General features: G+C 37.9%; 1 protein-coding gene and 1 pseudogene across 9 annotated transcripts in view; both read left to right on the forward strand.

Annotated features, from left to right (window-relative positions):
* LOC104861106 (ubiquitin-conjugating enzyme E2 W) overlaps positions 1 to 14,069 on the forward strand; it is a 377,455-nt gene that overhangs the window by 256,205 nt on the left and 107,181 nt on the right. For 7 of the 9 annotated variants that reach the window (XM_010622419.1, XM_010622423.2, XM_010622422.3 and 4 more), the window contains one exon: positions 3,348 to 3,655. In XM_010622419.1, the coding sequence (XP_010620721.1) occupies positions 3,348 to 3,655 (308 nt within the window). Of the gene's footprint in view, positions 1 to 3,347; positions 3,797 to 14,069 lie in introns of those variants that run through there. The other 2 variants (XM_033760515.1, XM_033760517.1) reach the window with 1 other exon arrangement.
* LOC104861120 lies at positions 7,479 to 12,020 on the forward strand (annotated as a pseudogene).

Here is a 14,069-nt window from a genome sequence, read left to right on the forward strand (position 1 = left end):
TTTTTTTTTTTTTTTTTTTTTTTTTTTTTGGTACCGGGGAATCGAACTCGGGTCCTTGCGATTGTGAGGCAGGCCACCAAACCGCTGATCTAAATCCCCGGCCCTGCCTACAATTCTTTTTCCTCCTTCACCTCCTTGAAATTTCCTGTCATTGTCTTCTCCAGCAAGACTTTCCTGAGCTCCTTCCGAGTAGCATTTCTTCTGTTCATTCTCATTGCTCACCAGGCCTATTTCTCCTAACTCATCTACTGCACGATTTTATCTCTTTTCATTTTCCCATTCCAGTAGGTTCCCCATGACTTGAAGAGAGGACGGTGTTGATTGATACAGTGTCTAGAAGAGTGCAGTGAAATCTCAACTGTAAGAATGACAGAGAAAGGGGCGGGGAGGGGATTGAGCAGTAGAAATAAGGTATATTGGGATTGGTGTAGAGTATGAGAAAATGTGAATATATCTGTATAACGATGCTATGTGAGATGGGATCTTCATGAGGAATTTAATAGGTAAGGATGGAGAGCTAAATAGGAGCCAGATCAGTAAGGGCTTCCTTATCACCTCAAGGAGTTTAGATTCTGCAGTGTCAGTTATGGAGAACCAGTAAAAGACTTTTATGTTAGAGCATAATCCAGCCTTGGCAAAATGGTGGAATACAAAGCTCTGATTCCTCTTTACCCCCAGAAACACATCAATTTGATGTTTCATAAGCATATTCCTTTTTTTGTTGTTGTTGCTGGGAATCGAACTCAGGACCTTGCACTTGTGAGACAGGCAGCAGTGCCACTGAGCTATATCCCCTGTCCATGCATATTCCTTTTGTGAAAAATTCAGAAACTAGAGAGGCCCCTGCACCCCAGGGGAACATGAAACCAGCCATATCAAAACTGCTAGAGAAATTTGATATGTTTTTATGTCATAATCCCAGCCTTTTGGCATAGTACCATACAGTCAAAACAGCCCCACCCAAGCTCCCCGCTTTTCCATGAGAAGGGAAAAAGGTGTATCAGCATCTAATAACCTCACTTTTCAGAAAGCTACCCAGAGGATTAGCTTCTTTTTAACCTGTCTCAGAGTTTAGGTGGGGAATGGCATACTCTAGCCATCTGGGACTAGAAAGGAAAGAGATGGCCTTCAGTCACCAGGGCCACTCCCCCTGCAGTATAAGAGCTAACAGTTGAAAATGCTATTACCCAGCTTTATCCTGGGGAGACATAGAGTGCAGTGTGAGTCCAATGGCTCCATTTATCTGCAGGACACCTGAGGAATTGGTTTCAGTCCTGCTTGTCTCAAGAATCCTGATGCAATGGTCATACTGAGGACATCTGGGAACCAAGAACAGAGAAAACAAGTTAGATTAACACAAAAGTTTGAGAGGTACTAGCAATCCATGGCCAGGCAGATTAATGAGAGTATTTTCTAGTATGAGGTCAGTCTGTGTAGACGGAAAGAGAATAGCTGTTTAATGTGCAGACACCAATGCAAAGAATCAATGAAAATGAACAAACAAATAATTTCCATACAAAGAAATGTGATAAAGCTCCAGAAACTGACCCTAATGAAGTAGAGATATATGATTTGGGGGGTGGGTACTGGGGAATGAACTGCACTTGCAAGGCAGACACAGTGCCACTGAGATAAATCCCTGGCCCGCAGATATTTGATTTTTAACTGACAGAGTTCAAATAGCCCTCATAAATATACTCACTGGAGTCATGAATCAAGTTGTAATCCCAACAAAAAGAATACCAAACCTCTTTTAAAATAACAAACAAAAATCCAAGATGGAAATCATGGAGATGAAGAGTACAATAACAACTGAAAAATTTGTTAGAAAGATGGAACAGCCTACAAGATAGGCCATTGGAAATTAGGCAGAGAATGGGTTACGTGCTAATAAATGTTTCGAGAAATGCTTGGACATAAAATAATCCTGGATATAAAATAAACAGGAAGTGGGCTGGGGATTTAGATCAGTGGCACTGTACCTGCCTAGCAAGCCCAAGGTCTTGAGTTTGATGCCTGGTACAAAAAACAAAAACAACAAACAGGAAATTCTGGTTAAACCAGTCCTCTCAAAGGGTGTGTGTGTGTGTGAGAGAGAGAGAGAGAGAGAGAGAGAGAGAGAGAGAGAGAGAGAGAGAGAGAGAGAGAGGAGGGAGGGGGGGAAGGAAAGGAAGAAGGAGAGGAAGGGAGGGAGAGGGAGGCTGACTTTGCATTATGTTCTGAATCTATTGTAGAACCCATTACCTTGGGAACTGTGGTATAGAACACATGTCACAGAAAAGACCCTGGGGAGACTAGTAGTGAAACCTTTTATGGACTGTTGTAGCAGCTACTGGTGCAGAATGTGGGGTGCTGGAGTCAGAAGATCAATTAAGAACAACAACAAAAAAAGAATAAGGGAGTTAAATTCTGAGTCTCAACACATTCTCCACAAGAGATGACTTAGCAATAATTTTAAAAGATTGTATGATTTGAGAGTTATTATTGTGTTATCTAAAAACATTAGAATAAGCAGTATGAAATGTGTGAAACTTCTCTGAAACAAATGGTATTCAAAGGAAAGTGCTTCTCTAATCTGTTTAAAACTCCATCAACTGATGACAGAGTCACAGCCTCACTCCTTTGAGGACTGGCCTGAATAAATGCTCAAGTCAATGAAGGTCAAATTATAGGATGTTTGATTGGGCATGGAAACTGCTTGTTTATGGGTAAATCAGAGATGGTTGCCAAGAGTATAGTTTGGTTAGAAAAAAAATAGATGGTGGTGTCATAATGAGATCAGCAAGATTTGGACAGTGTTAATTTAAGAAAAAGGATGTCCTGATCATTTCAGCGTGTTTTGAAGTAGAGTTGCATGTGGGATGTCTGTTTGGAGAGAAGAGAATCAGTGGGCCATTGGATATTTGTGTTTGTGTGTCTGAACGTGATACTGTCTTTGTTTTACCTTTTATGCCTCAATTGCTACATACATGGGGGCGTGTTTCCTTTCTCTTTTATGAGATATAAAATACTGAACTGCAGGATGAAGATACTGAATATGCCCAGTCTTGTTCCTCATTGTATGTTCACACACCCATTTCCCTTGTCCCTCTGTAGCATCTCCACCACACACAACTTCACTGAAAACACTTTTGTGGATTCTTAGAACTTCTGATTTTAGAAATATTGAAACATATATTATTCACTTCCAAATGGAAGCTGCAGTTGCCTCTACAGATAAGAAGACAATGATTAATTGGCAAGTTTCTTGGTTACCATACTAAGGAAAGCCATTGAGTTAATAATACTGCAATATGCTTCTGTTTTCGTTAAAGTATATTAACAGTGTTCCTTCATTTTATTTATAGCTCCAAAAGGAATTCTTCATCTGTCTCCTGATGTTTATCAAGAGATGGAAGCCAGCCGCCACAAAGTAATCTCTGGCACTACTCTAGGCTATTTGTCACCCAAAGATATGAACCAACCTTCAAGCTCTTTCTTCAGTATATCTCCCACATCGAATAGTTCAACCACAATTGCCAGGGAACTCCTTATGAATGGAACATCTCCTACAGCTGAAGCCATAGGTTTAAAAGGAAGTTCTCCTACTCCCCCTTGTTCTCCAGTACAACCTTCAAAACAACTGGAATATTTAGCAAGGATTCAAGGCTTTCAGGTATGAATTAAAATCAAAAACAAAAAGCATTAGCCCCAACCTTCATCTATTCATCAGAAAGCTCATCCTTGCCTGATAGTGTGGCCTGTATGCCACTTACATTGTAAATTATTTAGGAACACAGAGGACAAAAGAAAAAAAGAATGAAAGAGAGAGAGAGCCATATGCACATGCTTCATTTTTCTGTCTAGCATCTTTTGGTGCTTGGCTCTCCATTCATATTCATTCATTCTCTCTCTCTGTCTCTCTGTTTCTATCTCTCTCTGTTTCTCCCTCTCCCCTCTATCTGTCTCTCTCCCTCCCCTGTCTCTTTCTCCCCTGGTCCCCCACCCCTGCCCTTCCCTCTGTCTTCCAGTTGATGTTGATTGGGTACATCTGCTTCCTCATTCTGTCTCCGCACATAAAGATTCTGCCTCCAAACATTTGGTATTAGTATTTCACACTCACTTCTCCCACTTTTTACATTAAAGTTGAGTTTTTCTAATGATTTTACTTTCATAGTAATTTTGAATTGGTGTTCTGTTGCTAATAATTGAGGTACACTATTAAGGTGCAACATAAGTTAATTGAACATATTTGAACAATAATGAAATGCTTTCTAGTTATTTGAGACATAATATTATTTGTTTTATTGGATCCTGTTTTGAACCACCTACCTTCCATGGTATCAACTGTTTCATGAGGTAGTCATACAGTTTAACTTGTGCAAGTGAGTTTGGGAATGGAAACTCCCTTCATTTATTCTTTGTTCCCTTTGGGGGGAAAAACATAAACCAATACTCCTTTGTAGGTATTTCAGAGCTTTTAAAAAAATTGTTAATTCTAGGAAAGAGAAATACGTGTGTCCCGATTTCTTAGTTGCCTTGAAAATCATGTACTGAACTGTAATCACCAACCTGACTGAACAAACTGAGCTTGCTTGTGTGTAGAAAGACACTGCTGCCAGACCTCACTGTTCTCAGCCTCCTTTCCATCTTAGTCTCATCCCTTAAGACCAAAAACTGTAATTTCCTTTAGAAATGCTCTAGAAGACCTGTATGTGTAGAATGATCATGTATTTATAAACATTTTACAAGTTTAGATTCTACTATGAGAAAGATCATGTGTTTTGGGGGTATTTTGCATGTTGATTTTGCTTTTTTCTTCCACTGAACCTTTCTGATTCTTTCAAATCTATTGCCAAGTAGTTATTAGTGTTTTTAATTGGACTATTAATATGAAAGAAGCTGTTACCAGTTATTGGCTGTCAACTGAAATTTTAAATGCTTAACTTCGAGTTATAATTTTAGAATTTGCTTTTGTTGTTTACCTTAAGAATCATAATAAATCACTGTTTTAACAAAGATGTTGACTTATAGTTGAAATAAACTAAGTAATACTTAGTTCTACCTGTAATCTGCATAGGATGAATTAGAAATAAACTCTGATGAAAAGAAAATCCTTGCTTATTTGCAAATCTAATTGTTTAGAAATATCATAGTAATGCCACATTTTTTAGAAACAAAGCTCAAATCACATTCAACCTCTGAATTGATTTTTGCTTGGATATATTATAATAGATATAATTTTGCTGCCAGATAAAAAAAATCTTAATTTTTAAAATTCATTTTTATTTGTTCTTGGCAATGAATGACAACAAATATAATTTAAATATATCTTCACTTTAACCAAAAGGTAGTCTGCTTCCCCTATTATTGGGCTGATCACCTAGACCTCTTTTAAAAGCATATGCTGAGGGCAGGGATTTAGCTCAGTGGTGGTGCTGCTTGCCTTGCAACCACAAGGTCCCCAGTTTGATCCCCGGTACCAATAAATAAATAAATAAATAAATAAATAAACAAACAAACAAATAAATAAAAGCATATGCTGAGATAAGCCACTCTTATTTATGGACAAGTCCAACATTTCCAGATCTGTATACCATAATTTTCACATACTGATGAATATAATCACATGGTTTTGAAACATCACTGTGCTACTTTGGTTGAATGAGCTGGCGTTGATGTAAAAATACTGTGTTGCTGACAGATCACAACCCACAGCTAGGAAGTACAAAAACTCTGTGGGAAGTGGTTTATCATCTATCACACACACACAACTCATCTTTATGATGTCATAAATAGAAGGCTCTTTGTGGATAAGTTTTAAAGCGTGTTTCTTTCTAGGTGACTTTTTCAGGTATATGTACCTGGCAGAAAAACATGTAGATTGTTTCTATTTCTTACATGTCTTAGTTGGACTGTAGTTTAGAAATTATAGGATCAGTTTGTTTCAGATTATGTGCTATTCTATAACTTTTATTTCTGTAAAAGCAATAAATTCTTTTTCTTTGTTTTTAGGTTAGTACCTTTTTATTTTATTGCACACCGAACAGATACCATTGCTTATTGAATATTGTGTAAACCCTTCTTTGACATTCCTTCATACATTACAATTTGATTTAAGCCTAACCAAGCTATTGTATTTGACGGCAGTATTGTAATAACAAGTACAAATATGTGAGTATATGGAAAAAAGTTGTTTTAACTTTTTATCACAGTTTTAATTGAAAATTTTAAGTTATAGAAAGCTAATTTGCACATTAGAATATAGGCATTAAGTTCACATCCTTTTGTTTAAATCTACATAAGTAAAAGTATTATGTAGTTATATTAGGAAAATTGATTTCACAGAACAGAAAGTGACTGAACATTTGCATATTTTCTTACTTTTATCCTTGCTTGGACTCACCTAAAGATTTTTATCATTTTGGAAGCAAGTCTTTTGAATCTCTTGTCATATTTGTTCCTTTGACGTTTTACTGAGTATATTTTAATTATATTTTCATAAAACCCGCTGTCCTTAATGATTTATTATTTCTAGTTTTGTGTCAGTAGTTCTGTGAACCTCAGATATTGCCTAGCACAATCAGCCCACTTCTATAATGCTGTGCGTTTCAAAAACTCATTCAAAATTAGTCATACCATCGTGTTTCAAGGTTCTATGTCTTATACTTTGATGCTCTTTAATTGTAATGCCAATGTATTAAGTCTTTCAGCTTTTTTTAAAAAAAATTATGGCAAAGATATTGAAATGCTGTGCATTTGAGCTGAAGTAGAGTTTGTTTTATATTGTACTTTACGTTATTCTACGTTGTTATATCTTTTATGCCTTGCCATACCAATCATACTAGACATCATAGAAGTATAAGTAGTTTTTTAGTATAAATGAGTCATTAGAAAAAAATTTTTAATTGGTAATGAAAGTGAACTCTTTTCTGGGTGTATTTTACTTTGCTGTTCTGTATGTTGTGATCATCATCCATTGGGGTCATTTGTGAAACCGTCAGTATAAAATTTGACAAACTAGGATTTTTTTCACTGAATAATTTAAAGAAACACTTAGTTGGTGTTTTAGTTAAACCGTATTAATTTTCCAAAGTAAAAAGATTTTATAGAAGGGCTTTATTTTTTTATTTTAAATTTTTTTTTGTTTTTTTGTGACAAAGTCTTGCTGGGTAGTTCTGGCTTGCTTTGAACTCACTGTATATCCCAGGTTAGCCTTGAACTCATAGTGATCCTCCTACTTCAGCCTCCCAAGTTCTAGATAAGGTTGCCATTTGCAGCAAGATAAGAATATCTACTTAAATTAAAAACTTTGTTTTCAAATATAATTCACACATTATATTTCAGCTGATAACTCTCCTTTTGTGAAGTTTAATATGATTACAGAAAGCTTCTTTTGTAGTTACAGACTTCTTTTACATATTCGTTCTTAACAGCAGGACCTCAGTGTAGATTACACTACACTGAGGTGTAGGGGTTTGGGGTGTGAGTTAAATACGATGGGGCTCCCTGAAAATCTGACAGTCAACCTTCTCCCTTCTCTTCTCTTTCATGTACTTTATGTTTTTATCATCACAGAGACTGCAAATTTTTTTAAACAATAGGGCATCCATTAAAATAAAAAAATTTACATATGTATGTGTGTGTGTGTGTGTGTGTGTGTGTGTGTGTGTGTGTGTACAGTTTTATAGATTGCCAGTAGAGGAATATGGAGAAAGAAATCATATATGTGTATGCTCCCACATAGAAATATATTTTTTCATTTTAAATTTTCCTTGAATCATAACTGTCATTTCAGAGCCCTGGTTTTTATCTAGGCCAGTGGTGGCGAATCTACAGCACATGTGCTGCAGTGGGCTGTTTGTATCACTAAAAGCTCTCAAAGGTTCACCATTACTGATCTAGCTATTATACAAATGATAGTAGAAAATGATTAGAAATTACTTAGACTCCAAAAAGCAAAACACTTTGTGGGTTTGGCCTGGGGTTAGCAGATGCTTCTGTAATTTCCATGAAAATACCTCTTGAATTGGCTTCCACTATTTTCAAAGACCCTGGAAAAAATAGGTATGTGTGTGAACTCCCCAGGTGTGTCTTTGTTAAGGGCAGTCCAAATTCACGCAAACTAACACATTACATCAGTTATCTTTAGATCTTAGATGCTGGCCATACCCTTAGGCAAATGCAGACTGCATTTCACATAACTGTTCTTCCATAAAAACCAGTGAAATTACAGATCAACTTATTTTGTTGAAATTTTAAGCTCTAAAAATAAATACTACTATTGAAGAAAGAAATCCTGATGCATATAAAAACATACTTGGATGAGTAATAGTAATACAGGTAAGAGCTAGGCCTTGAGTAAAACCATTCACTATTACTGCATTAACTGTCTGGGATTAACCTCACCCTAAATCATTGGCATATATCACTGTGGAAATGAAAATGACAGCACTCGTCTGAAACCTTGATGTATTGATGCATACATAGTACAATATATAAGATATTTCAAAGAAAAAGTAATAGATAAGCACAGTAAGAGCCACTTTTTACCACCAGAACTTTATTTAGATCTGAAATGAACTCCATGATGCAGAAAAGAAGGCTGTTATGTGTCCTTTCCAGGTAGAACTATCTATAGCTTTTTCTGTTTGTATCAGAAAAGATTGCAGTTCAACATGAAAATTCTGTTTAGAAGTATTTGAAAATCAAATCTTGGAAGAAAAATATTTTTAAATCTAAAGTTAAAATACATTTCCTTTTACTAGAAAAGGTTGGCAATACGGTCTTTACTTAATGACATAAGATTAATTGTAGTACTTATTAGGTGGCTGGCAGCTGTGTACCTGAGCTCATTGCAAATCATGTTGATATGATTCCAGCATTGCTTTCCCTCCAGTATTCAGGTACATCTAACAAGATTTTTTAAAAACAAATGACAGTGGCTAAAATTTCATATGTACTGTTCTTTTTACTGCACAAGGTCCTGAGTTCAATCCCTGGTACCCCCCGCAAAAAGAGAGAGAAGAGTATGTAGACTACTGTATATGAAAGAATTCTGCATACTCAAACCAAATACAAACACCTTCTCTAACATACGGGGCATGCTTCATTTAGGAGATAAAGGGAAAAATGAAGTAAGGAACTGATGTGTATTGATTGATTCAGTATAATATATCAAATAGTGAAGTAGATAAATATGTTTATAATTTTAGAAGTGCCTGGTACACTTTTGCTTACAAAATCTGTTTTATTGCAAATGGTTTGCTTATTTGTTTGTTTGTGGTACCAGGGATTGAGTTTGGGACCTTGCACTTGCAAGGCAGGCAGTGGCACCAGTGAGCTAAATCCCAAGCCCCTATTGCAAAATGTTTGAAGGCTGATGCCTGTGATAGGGAATTTTGATTCTCTTGAGCTGAAAGAGACTTGGGATTTTAGTGTAACATAAAAATTTACATGTAAATACACATTTAAGGTTACACAAGTAAAACATCATGTCAGCAATATCAAACTTATTTTCCTGTTTAGGTTTATTAGTTAATTTTAAGCCCTGACACACTGTAGATTCTAGAAAGTTCTGCCATGTTTTAACATGGTAACATTGAAAGATTTAGCTGTCAGAGAAAATGGAAACTTGAAAAGCTTCTAGACTTTTAAAAAACCTGTATCATCTTTTTATTTGTTTTTTTAAGTATAAGAAAAGTCTAGAGTCATATCCATGGATTGGAACATTTCAAGAAATGGGGGGAGGGCAGGGGAGGAGCATGGTGGGTGAAGGGAGGGGCCACCATCAGTGCTTCCCTTGCCGGGCTGTGTCACCACCTTTGCCTCCACAGTTGGGGGTCGGTGGGGTGGCACTCCTGGTTTGTCTCCTCTCCCTGTGGAGTGGCTCAGGCCTGCTGGGAGGGAAAGGGACTCCTCGAGTGTGAGGAACAGTGGAAGTATCAGTTCACAGCAGTAATGCACACTGTACTGATAGACAGATGAAGCTGCCGAAGCCCTGCTTCATACGGAGTCTCCTACCTGCTTGAGGGATCCCAGAAGCCCTGTACCCTGGCCGGTGTGTCGCCACCTTTGCCTCCACAGTTGGGGTCGGTGGGGTGGCACTCCTGGTTTGTCTCCTCTCCCGTGGAGTGGCTCAGGCCTGCTGGGAGGGAAAGGGACTCCTCGAGGGTGAGGAACAGTGGAAGTATCCGTTCACAGCAGTAATGCACACTGTACTGATAGACAGATGAAGCTGCCGAAGCCCTGCTTCATACGGAGTCTCCTACCTGCTTGAGGGATCCCAGAAGCCCTGTGGAAGTGTTTGTCTTTCCTGTGTATCAACTCCGGAATTTATCCATGCTGCTGTGAAGCCAAATGTCATTACAGAAACTGTAGTGGAGGTGTCAACAGAAGAGTCTGAACCCATGGATACCTCTCCCATTCCTACATCACCAGATAGCCATGAACCAGTGAAAAAGGAAAAAGTTGTCCATAAACCAAAGACCCAGCAATCACCAATTTCCAGTGGGTCTCCTGAGTTAGGTATCAAGAAGAAACCCAGAGAAGGCAAAGATTTACTTCAAGATAAAAATACCTGTCCTTGGTATATTAAATGGACTCAGAGAGAAAAGGGCATATTTAGACTTGTGGATTCAAAGGCTGTCTGTAAACTTTGGGGAAAGCATAAGAACAAGCTAGCCATGAACTGTGAAACTATGGGATGTGCTTTGAGATATTACTACCAAAGGGGAATTCTCGCAAAGGTTGAAGGCCAGAGGCTTGTGTATTAGTTCAAGGATATGCCCAAAAATACAAGGGTTATCGATGATGACAAAAATGAAACCTGTGATGAAGATTTGGCAGCAGCTGCTGATGAGAAGTCCTTAGAATGAGTGTTATTATCTGCAGAAAGTCTCCTGAAAGCAGCAGCTTCTGTTTGTGGTGACAAAAACTCATCCCCTTTCAGTTGTTCCAGAGCAAAGAAAGGTGTGGCTAGGATCACTTCCCCCAGTCAGGATGCTTCACCCAGGTCTCCCCTGTGGCATCCACGGCCGCAGCAGCAGCAGCTCTAAGGACAGTTCGTGTGGCAATGCGGGTACCTGTGTGACATAACTGGGTTACAAGATTTCAACTGTGGCCATTCAGTCAGTTAATGCAGGTGCACCATTAATAACCAGCACCAGTCCAACCACACAGCAACCTCTCCAAAGGTAGTCATTCAGATAATCCCTACTGTGTGGGCCCCACACAGCCTGCCAAAATTATCACCATCTAGCGCACAAATTATGACACAACTAGCACAGTGTCAGCTGCACACAAAAATCAAGCCTGACGGTCGGGAAGCATTAACATTGCACTGCTGCCACCCCACCTTCCCTGGTGAGAGCGCTCACCCGTTTCCTTAGCCCATGGAATGCCTGTCATGAGACTATCCCAATGAGCCCAGCAGGTGTCAGGCCAGACTCCTCCTCAAGTTATCAGTGCTGTCTTAAAAGGGCTAGAGGAAGCGGTGGCAAAAAAGCAGGAACATGATGTAAAAACTTTGAAGAAGAAAAACCTACAGATGGGAATAAGACAGTGACCCATGTAGTGGTTGTGTGTTTGTCTTCAGCTATTGCCCTTCCTTGTAACTATGAAAACCAAAGGACTAGTGGCATGTGAGAAATGCCAACCCCACCTTGAACTTCAGACTCGCTAGTATTGACATAAATACTTGCAAGGGAACTCAGTCATCAAAAAATTCAAAAGAAGACTTTAAAACATTTTTAATGCATATAAGAAAACAATCAGACTTAATTGAAATAAATTACTTATCCCATGTTTTAGTGAGAAATGTGGTACACATTGAGATGCTGACAGAAAGCTGCCACTTAACAGTAGCAAACAACTGAACCCATCATTGAGAAAAAGGATTGAAAGGGACCAAGCAGCTCACTACAACATCAAGTTACACTAAGACTTGGAACGCTAATGTCTGTAAGAAGTTATATAGTTTTCAGCGGGAGGGTTGGGGAGGGTGATCTCGTTGCTATTATATAGCAATTTTTGATGCATTTCATATGTATACCAGCAGTTACTGCTACAGTTGATCTTGGCCAAAAGGCTGAGAAGCAGTCCAGCACTTAACTGTTGTGCTTGCACAGTACTCACTTAACTGGAGCCATGTGAAGACTTTGTTAATATAGGTATTCTAGAATGTGAATTGAAGAGTGGATCCAAAAGCTTCAGAGAGGATAGCAAAAAAGATCTAGGGTGATTTTTAAAAAATAGGTAGCTTAAGCTGATTTAAAAAAAGACCTTAGACTAATTTTTGGTTTTCTTTCTTGAAATTAACTAATGGCTTGTTTGTGTAAAGCTCTTTTTATTAAAAGAAAAATTTTACCTAGCAGTATTGTTAGAGAATTTACCTGTGATCTTTTATATGGTAGTTTAAGTTTGTCACTTTCTTAATTGTGGACTTTGGCCTTTTGCTGTACCATGCCTGTGTCATTCGCAGCCTGGCCTCTGCGCAGACACGAGTTCCAGTTCTGTCACTTGCAAGTGCAGGCTCAGCATGAACTTTGTCAGGTAGCTGTAATGCCTGGCTCCCCTTGCTCTTCTTCCCCTCCCCTCCAATCCCCCTTTTTTCTTCCTTTCTTTCCTCCTGTTTTTCTCTTTGTTTATTTTTTTAGTGAGCATTTTAAGAAGGAAAGTACCAGTGTTCAGATTTGGACTGTAATAGTTTGTATGTTCAACATTTGAAGTGTATTCTATTTTGTTGTACTCTTGTTTCAAAGTGTATTCAAGTAGGTTTTTGAAAATGTAGAAATGAGAATTTTTAAAAAACGTTTCTGGAAAATAATACAAAGTTCATAGTTTGATAACTTTCTGAGGGGAAGATAGATAATATATTGTGAACCATTTGTAATAATTTTGGCACATATGTAAAGAATTAGATGGATGTGAAGTTAATTTGTCCTTAAAATTTAATTCCATTGAACTATAGAATTGATTCAATTGAAGACCAGGAAATAAACTTTTATTATTTACTCTGGGAAAATACTTGTTAAATAATATGCTAAGTACTGGGTATGGAAGGAGATATGATCAAGGTAGGGACTGGCAGGTATATAAACCAATGCAGAAGAAGATGAATCATTACCACAAATTAGCCCTGTCTCTAGGAATCAGTGTTCAAACATTGCAGAACATTTCATGAAAATAATTAAAGATTTGTAGCATGCTGTGCAAAATAGTGTATGTAATACCCTTCTTAATAAATCATAGTTAAGTGTAGCCTGTTATTAACTTGAGATGTGGTTAGTGATGTCAAGAATTTTCAATGGGAGAGCCAGGGATTTAGCTCGGTGGTGCCACTGCCTGCCTTGCAAGCACAAGGTCCCAAGTTTGATCCCCAGTACCCCCCCAAATAATAATTGTCAGTTGGAATGAACAGCCAACTGAAGGATTTAGGGAAAATTTTATAAAAAAGGGAACATTTCAAATAAGTTCTCAAGACTACACAGAAATTTAAGGTAAGGAGAAGAGATGAGGTAGGTAAAAGACCAGTGGAAAAAAGACTTCTTAGAATGGTTTTACAGGAATCCAGAAAAGAAATAACAAAGATTGAGTTAAGGCAGAGCCAGTGGGCATAGAGGAGTAGGGATAGAGTACAGGTGCCTGAAGTACAATCGAGAAAATTAAATGATCTCTTGTACTCCTGAGATGATGCTTTCACTAGCCTGGTCAGGATGCAGACAAGATTTACATATGCTGAAGTCTAGAGATCATTTTGTGGAGTAAGTCAGGTAGTATGAATGTGAGATATTTTAGACATTTTTACTTTTACTGTAGATGAGATGAGTAAGCTTACAGGAAGTTTAAGAGTTCCATTGTAAACCTGTGAAATTAGTGTTTTCTGGAGGACATTCAAGTGGAATTCAAAAAACAATTGAAATAAGTCTGGCAGTCATCAGGGAGGAAGGACTAGACACAGATCTAAGCATCATTATATAGACACAATTGAGGCTGGGGATTTAGCTCAGTGGTTCTGCCACCTGCCTCACAAGCACAAGGACCCAAGTTTGAACCCTGGCACCAAAAAAAAAAAAAAAAAAAAAAAAAAA

The sequence above is a fragment of the Fukomys damarensis genome, unplaced genomic scaffold (assembly GCF_012274545.1).
Source record: "Fukomys damarensis isolate Sample0158 unplaced genomic scaffold, DMR_v1.0_HiC HiC_scaffold_5, whole genome shotgun sequence".
Taxonomy (NCBI): Eukaryota; Metazoa; Chordata; class Mammalia; order Rodentia; family Bathyergidae; genus Fukomys; species Fukomys damarensis.